The sequence below is a fragment of the Sipha flava genome, unplaced genomic scaffold (genome assembly GCF_003268045.1).
Source record: "Sipha flava isolate LNK unplaced genomic scaffold, YSA_version1 43145_pilon_pilon, whole genome shotgun sequence".
Taxonomy (NCBI): Eukaryota; Metazoa; Arthropoda; class Insecta; order Hemiptera; family Aphididae; genus Sipha; species Sipha flava.
In genome coordinates, this window is record NW_020273162.1 from 1 (window position 1) to 9,120 (window position 9,120).

The 9,120-nt window shown below is 36.6% G+C and overlaps 1 protein-coding gene across 1 annotated transcript; it reads left to right on the top strand.

The window, feature by feature from the left end:
- Positions 1 to 327: 327 nt before the first annotated feature.
- On the top strand, positions 328 to 7,729 carry LOC112689263 (solute carrier family 22 member 5-like; the record flags this gene model as incomplete). Its single annotated transcript, XM_025562895.1, is given in 8 exon segments — positions 328 to 756; positions 2,174 to 2,280; positions 3,262 to 3,416; positions 4,769 to 4,937; positions 5,026 to 5,158; positions 5,225 to 5,325; positions 6,322 to 6,536; positions 7,548 to 7,729. Coding segments are annotated over 8 exon segments (1,491 nt in total), but the record flags the coding sequence as incomplete, so codon positions are not given.
- Positions 7,730 to 9,120: the final 1,391 nt, after the last annotated feature.

The window sequence follows — 9,120 nt, forward strand, 5'->3', positions numbered from 1 at the left end:
GATATATCGCCGCCAACGGTATACCATACGTTCATGGGACACCCGTCTCTTTTGCACGAGTAACGCACACAACGATCCATCTGGCGGGACCCGAGCATATTTTAACATACAAAGTACGTGGCACTAGTGCGCCCCCCCCCCCCCCCGGGAAAATTGTATGCTAACCAGTCATTTTTTTTTTTTTTTTGAGAGGGAGAGTTAGTTTTATACGTAGTATATAATATACGATATCTTGAAAGTAATGGAGACCGCTGGGTGCTGTGTCGATCGATCATTAAATTAATTAAACATATAAAATTTTTTGGGGAGAGTTATAACTCCCCCTAATATCTCCCTGGATACGCCACTGGTGATTACGTTGCATTTCGTTCGTCGACCAACGGACATCGTGCGAACGAATCTTATGCGAACGAGCGTTTCAAACGAACCGAATTCTTCACACTGGCCGTTCTCTTCCCTTCACCGCAATCCAACCGTTTTTTTTTTTTTTTGCGTTGCAGATGCGAGATACCGGAATGTGACTCACCGAACCCTGCGGAACAGACGTACGAGACGCCGTGGCTGCGGTACACGACTCCATTTAAAGAGGACGGGCGACTGCCCAAGAAGTGTCTACGGTACGCCGCGCTCTCGGGACCGGTGGCCAGCAGCAGCAACGGGACACGGTGCGCGCCTGGCGAGTTCGACGTGAACGCAACCGAGGCGTGCTACGGCAGATGGGTATTTGAAGACCCGGAGACTACCGTCGGCACGGAGGTACGTATGTTGAAACGAGACCAGCACAAATTCACACCGGAAGCGTGGGCCCGGGGCCGTATTCAGTGCAGAGCAAGAGGGCATAGGCCAGGGGCGAAATTCTAAAAGGAGTTCGGAGTTGGTTGACAGGGGAATAGAGCAAAGTACGAATGTTGCGGAAATGAGAACGCTTATATGAATGAGTGGAATGACAAGAGAAGATAGAATATGTGAGAGGTAATATTAGTGTAGCGTCGAAAGTGGACAAGATGAGACGGAATAGACCCAAATGGTTTGGGCATACGATGAACCGAGAGGAAACAAAAGCAGTAAGAATAGTTATGAAAATTAACGTTGAAAGAGGAAGAGGGAGAGGAAGACCAAAACAGAGATGATTGGATATGATTGAGAATGATATGAAGGCTGTTGGTATGTGCGTAGGGGGTATAGAAAATCGATACGAGTGGAGGTTTAGGATAAAGATGGTCGACCCCCAAATATTTAAGAGAAAGGCGAAGGAGAAGAAGAAGAATAATAAGATTTACACTAATTTGTACACATGTTTACAACAGTATTACGCTAAGGCCGTATATAGCTGCGCACGAAATAATATTGAAAAAATAATCTATAAAAACGTTGTTTACGAAATTTTCAATATTGCTTTCGATATTAACACAAGCTCGACAAGCGTTTGGTGAGGTAAAACGTGTAACCACCTCATTTCGGTGCATCCCCTTCATTCCATTCATGATCCACGCCGGGAAACGACAGCCATTGAAAGCGTACCCGTTATACGGTTATCCGTATCTTCAATTAGCCTACGATCAGATAGATATTGTTGTAGTACAAGACTGAAAAAAACATTTTTAGAAAAATTTTCAAATGTAAGCAATTCAAGTTTACCGGCATACAGTCTAGCCCTTTGGACGTGAGGGACACGCGATTTTTTTCGTGCGCTTTAGGAAGTATTATTTACCGAACACTATGACTTTTTACTATAAATGCCGATAGTGCCATTAGCCACACGACCTTTTTAGGGAATTTTGAAAACAAAATATTCATCAATATAAAGGTTTATGCGAGTACGTAGATTTAACCATAAAGGTTCGTGCACCTGACTTTTCCCATCACACTTGTACAGAGAAATAAATGTCCTTTGTTCTCCGACAAAAACTTAATGATATAGGTATAGTTCAAAAATAATGACCCAATGGTCAAATAATCCAAATGTCAACAAAATGTGATATAATTTTTTCCCACTGGGTTCGGATTATTTATCCATTTCTATTATAGCACTGTACCAGCGATAGCTGATAATATTAAAAATATTAAAAAACGGTTATTTTACAGACGTCGTCGCGACTTCTCTACCGATTATTATTATTATTGATATTGATAGTAGATATTCAATTTTTTTTTGTGTTCTTATTGCGTGCAGTTCGGGCTTATGTGTGAGGACAACAAATGGAAGCTGTCGATGGTTGGCTCGATCAATAACTTCGGTCAGTTCATCGGCATACCGATCTCGGGAGTCATCGCTGACAAGTAAGCAAACATATTTCATACTACATGATACCATATAGATAAGTATTTTTTAGATCTATGATGATTTGTATAGTGTACCATGTTACTAATCCGAGAGCTTGAGCGCTGGGTAACAGTGAAGGGATTAATAGTTCCGGACTGTAGAGGAACACCCGCAGAATAAACGTATTGTTAAGCAAAACGTGCTGTAACTTTCAAACATTTATTATACATATTTTATTTCGATTTCATTATAAACGGTCTTTGGACTTTCATCGATTAATTATTTACAATTGGCACATTATAAGCGATTTTATTCAACAAAATTCTTCGATTACTGTTGTTTTTTTAATAGTTGATATAACCAACCTAACCTTATCATATTGTTTATTTTTTAAAAAAATAAAGTCTTTATATAATTTGATAGCAAAATACGAACTCAACTGCAGTCCGACTAACAGAAAATATTTACTGTTTCCGGGCTAACTAGCTTACAGATAAAATAATTATAAGAAAAATTTTAATATTTATAGCAGATTCATTGTATACTTGACCGTGGGTTGGCTGCGGAAGCTCGAGGTCATATTTTATTGAGTAGTCTCAGCTTTTTATTTTCCAATGACCAAAATGCCCAAATCCAACGATAGAATATGAATACTAACAAAATGTATTACACGATTTTACGTTAGTAGAACTTGGTTTAAATTAAATGTTAATCATATACGTTTTCATTGACAAAGTACCTACCTACAATGGTTTAGAACTAAAAGTGTAAGCAACGTTTACACTGCTTACACGCACGCCCCCGCTAACTCCAATACACATTTTCTTATGTTAATTTGAAAATTCGCGGTACATCGTAATGTGTATGAAAATCCTTATTTTAATTAATATTTATTTCGTCGCTTCGCTTGATCTCGTTTATTTATGTTCTCGGTATTTCATTGGTTGGGTGTCGAAAATTACCGCGGGATTCTTAACGCTTGAAATCATCTTTTACAGGTTCGGTCGAAGATTCACGATGATTTTCTGCGCAGTTGGGTCGGCCATACTATGTATCCTCCAATCGTTTTCGTTCAACTTTTACATGTTCTTGACCTTCGAACTATTGTCTTCGATCGTGTCCAGCGGAATTTATGCTGTCACTTTCATATTGGGTAAGGAAACTATGTCATGTGACCCGAAGTTAAATGTTAAAATCACGTTGCAAAGCACCGTACAGCTGATACCGCATACCATTATGTTACGGGCTTCGCGAAAATACGTTTAAATCCGTGCTCGGATGCGAGGGAACAATTACAAAAGCAATACACTTTTAAAGAAGAAAAAAAGAAACTATTTAAGTTAAAATTATTTTTCAATATTTTTTATGTTGGATATTCAATTGGTCCTTCAAACATAGGTTTTCTTGAAACTTAAAATATTTCTTCAACTTCTGACACATGCGTCCAATAAATCACTTTTTCCTTTCAAACACTAAACATTTATTTGGATCGATTCCCTTTCGCACATAACTAATTTATTCAATTTTTTCAAATACACAATTTTATTTAACATATTATTAATATGATAAGAATTTTATCATATTCTATGAATTATTCACAATGAACAAATTCGTGCTAAGTTCAACGACGAGATATTTCTATTTGTACAATGTCTGATGAATTATATTTGCTTTTTCTCATAGTTTATATACAAAATGAACTTGTACAATTTTTTTTTCTTCCGTTTTCTAATACCGATTAATGAGGATTATGAGGATCTAGAAAATTTTCAATAAAAAATCGTTGAAATTGATTTGTTCCTTTTAACCTGAGCACAGTCGTATATTAGACGTCAATATTGACGTTTGTATCCGAGACCTTTAAACAGTGCTACGATAATCAAACGCTTATCTCTGTTTATAAATTGGAACAATGAAAATAAAACACAATCACATTGACGTTGGCAAAGTCGAATTTTCGATCAGAATCGTATTTTACGACGTGTAAAATATAAAAAATATCTTGTTCTGTACACCATATTATTTCCGATGTTTGCACGAGAGCGAAAAATACTATTGATAATCATGCGGCATAATAATAGTTATTATTAAGGCGTGGATTTTTATGTAAATACAGAATTTTATTAAATGCAAATTTCTCAATTCTGATTAAAAAAAAAAACACGTTTCATAACACTCTGAATATAATTCAGCCTTTTTTGTTTTAAATATTTCACCAATATTTACATATTTTGTAAATTTATCACATTTTCATACCTATACAGATTTGAATTGTATTCAAATTATTAAATTGGAATCAAATAAAAGAAAAATTAAAGAAGGTTGTTTGAAGTCTTGAATCAAATACTGCCATCACTATTACACAAGTTACTAATAAATAATGACCAGAATATTAATTTAGCATATATTTCCAAACAAATTGTTGTTTCTTAATTAAAGTATTTAAAAAATTAGAAACGTCAAATCTAACATAATTAGCGTTTTCTTTGTTTCGTTTTTCGCCAGCGATGGAATTATTTTTGCCCGAAAAGCGAGTGCTGTACTACTCGATCCTGGAATGTTTCCTGCCGGTCGGCGCCATCATGGTGGCTTTGATCGCCAGCTGGGTTAAGGACTGGAGACTGTTGTTACGATTGTCCAACGTCCCAGGGCTGCTGTTCCTGACGTACTTCTGGTCAGTATACATACCGTGGTCAGACTCGTCGGCCACAGGTTTATAGTTCAAAGATTACGCTCATTGTTTTTTTTTTCGTGCTTTCCAGGCTGACGGAAGAATCGATGAGATGGTTGGAGACGCAAGGCAAACACGATCGGGTGATCAACGCACTCAACAAAATCGCCATCGTCAACAAGAAACCTATGCCCAACCTGCCGCCGGTCGTACCCCAGACACAGGTGACGTTTGAATCTCATTGGTGCTCGATATCGCTTTAACATATTGTAACGCGTTGAATTTCGCAGGTAACGAAAGAGAAAGAATCTGAATCGAACGTCAGCATCATGAAAGATATGATCCGCTCTCCGACCATATTCTGGAGGATGATCAGATGTTCGTACGTGTGGTAAGTTATCTAGTTCTCGTAGCTAATACTTACCGTTTAAATCTCATTGCATGTACGTATACATCTCATCGCGTACGCTTATCAGCCATCCGCGAGTGTTTTACTAGCAAGAAGGTCAATGCTAAGGTTAGAATGCAAATCGAATCCGTAAACTTGTAGATTATACACACATTTTTGGTTAAAAACAAAATATTTATCACATGTGTTCAAAAACGTAATACGTTTAACGATTTTACAGCCAGACACGTAATTTGGATTATATTACTATAATATTTTACGCGTGTCACACTATTATTGGCTAGCCTGTTGTATATGGTAAATTAATCGACAACAACGGTTCCCCGATGTGGTAGTTTAAGATTTAATTATAAAAAAAAAACATGATTATGAAATATAAATGATAATAAATGATTATGAAGTTTTGAAAAATACTTATTTATTCAGCTATAGGGCAGTTTTATGTGCTATAAGAACGGACTGAAATAGAAAGTATTTAGTTACAGTAAAATCCTTAAAACTTCAAGATTACAATAACATCAATTGCAACATTTGTGCACTATGCCATCGATAATATGCCCGACGGATTGAACGCCTACCCTTGCGATAGCCCTATCGATTCGTACAGGTTACCACACCTTTGCGGAACAACCAAACCCCCTTTAGATTAAAATTGTTTAATTTTTTTATTCATTTCGATTACGATTGTTACGGTCCATTTCTTGCTGAGGTTTTCCTTCGATCGCAATAATTATTACCCGAGTATTTTTCATTGCACACATTTTATACAAGAATTGGAAATATTTAACAAGCTTTTTATACTCATTCAACGATGCACCGACATTAGTTTAAGAGTAATATCGCATTAACCACAAATTTTTGTTTTCCAAAAGTTAAATTTACGTCGGACAAGCGTTTCTGTGCGCACACGTTATCGCATGTTATTGTTATAATATTAATATTCATGAACTTTACACGTTTGCTGTATCCACTGTGCAGGATAGCGGCCACTCTAGTGTACTACGGGCTGACCATAGGCGCGACCGACATTGCCGGCGACAAGTATCTGAACTTCTCTTTGGCTTCGTTCGTCGAAATCCCAGCCTGTCTATTAAACTGGGCGATAATGGAAGGGATGTCCAGGAAGAATTCGCTGTGCTGTGTGCTCGTGCTGAGCGGCGTCACCTGTTTCCTGTACATCTTGTTGCCGGCAAGTGAGTGCACGCATTCGTCTATTCGCCTGACCAGCTTGCGCGATAACCATATTCGCTTACATCGAACTGTATACCGCGCTGACCATCGGATGCGTTAAACGTGTCAAGCCCATAGCCCCTCGGGGTTGGAAATTATGACCTTAAGAGCAAACACGAAAATATAAAACGAAAAAACACTTTTAGAACAACAAAAAATAAAACTTCACAGGTAATTCCGCCGACGTTTTCAAACTAGAACTGTACTCGAATGTTAAAGAATATATTTCTATATACGTGATTGAATCGATACGATTTAAATTTGCTTTTAAATCATCAAAATAAAAACGTAACATAGATATCGGATTTCTGTGTTATTCAATATTTTTTTCTTTTTTTTGAAATCGAATAATTCAAACCGACATTGTCTTGTAGTGGTTATAATTTTTTACTATAATTTATTATTTATATACGTGTAAGTAAGTATAGAAAACAATAAATAATATTCTATTCGTTGAAAATCGAACTAACAAATTAATGAAAACACTATTGCGGATTTGAAAAATTCTTAAGTCAACAAATATATAAGCTTCAGTTCTCATCAAGTATTATAGGTTCTATCGTGCATTATATGTTTATTTCTTATTTAATGTGTTCTTTCAGTACAGCATTACCACGTATATAAACTACATATTTTTAATCTTCGACAATATTATCATCGTTTGTTTTAATGTCTCAAGACAAGTCCCTGCGTTAAAGTGCTCGAGTCGCGTTCGATTTTTTTTCTCCGGTATTAGCGCTCGCGGACTAACGACAATCATATTATATCGTACACAATGTGTAACAATATTACGCCATAATAATCGCGATTAAGCTGCAGCGGCGGACTAGACCGGGTTCGGTTATCGTAATCACACCGACGACGTGCCTAAAATGATAATTATTCATATAATACGCATGTGATACGCGGATACGTGATTACTTTATCATAACTGTTGTTTTTGTTTGATTTTTATTTTCTCCGCCTCGACACAGGTCTAGCCATGGTCAAGTTATCCGTGTTCATGGTCAGTAAACTAGCGATAGCTGTCGCGTTTTCCATCGTCTACATGCTGACCACGGAGATATTCCCCACACAGATGCGGGCCACCATGGTGTCAATGTGCTCGATGCTGGGTCGAATCGGATCCATGTTGGCACCTCAGACCACACTGCTGGTAAGGATTTCGGACGTGGTGATATAAGTGCTTCCAGTCTTTCACGTGTATACTACGGCTGCGGTTTGAAGTATATATATTTTAATCCGTGGTACAAGCCGAATATGCGTAATGTAAAATCAATCTTTAAAATCTTAAAATCCTCCATTCCACTATCTAAGTATCCAAATCCACCCCCGCAGGTCTTCCCGTGTACCATAGGCGGCACAACTAGGGCAAAAAATCTTGGGGGGGCTACAAGTCCTACCAAAACTTAAAAAAATCTGTTGATTACTCTTACTCTTATATACAATGTTAATATATTTTAGATTCTGAGCCAAGTTGGATTTACTGCAATGTGTCTTTTTTTTGTATGTGATACTATTACGAGTTAAGTATACGGTATGCCATGTAAAACATGGAATATTTATGGGGGGGGGGGGGCTAAATCTTGGTCTGGTGGGCTAAGGCACCCTAGCCTCTTCTTAGTTTCGCCTATGCCATTTACATATCAGATTCGCTACAAATCCAATCAGTGATCTCGAACAGAGAAACGGTAAAGCATGTTTTCACATTTTTTTCGTTGGTTAAGTTCATCGGTTGTCGGGAAAATAAGAAATCGTCCTCCCAAAAAATTGTTTCTTGGCGTACAACGGGTACGCGCACATGATAAATCCAAGCTTGGTTGCAATCGTTTTTCGTTCGTGGTGAAATACCTATGAAGACGGGTTACGTGTTGTACATTCTTCAGCATATAGAACTAAACATCAACATGATCGTTACTACATTTAAAATTAGTATTTTACGTTTTTAAGTGCAATAAGCCTCTTGTTTACAATTCCGACATTTAATATGTTTGTAAAATAAAGTGAAAAACACAACTAAGCAGATATTTTTTATCGCTTTAATCCAATATATATTTTAGCATAACCATTATGTTTTTTGCGAAAAGACAAATATTAGGTATTATATATGATACAAGAAAATGGGTTTGTTATATAAATAATACAGTACAATATATAATTTAAATAATTTAAATGCGGAAGCCTGAATTGAGGATGAAATCAATGAATTACGAGTAAAATAATGGAAGGAGAAACCTAGTAGGTAATTAAATGTCTTATAAAATACCAATAAAAGTATAATTACCAGAAATTTATACTTTTCAACTTTTTATATCTATAAATACACAATAGTAAACGATTAATAAATATGTTCGAAGTATTCATTATTAAGTATATCAATAACAACAATTAAGTATAGTACAATAATTTACATAAAGTATCGAACACCGTGCCGTGAGTATATGTCCTTCTGCAGCATTACAGTATGATACTGAACAAATCATTACAGACAGGGTGTCCCACTAAGACATATCCGTAATTTGATGTCTCCCGAGATGATGAATATAA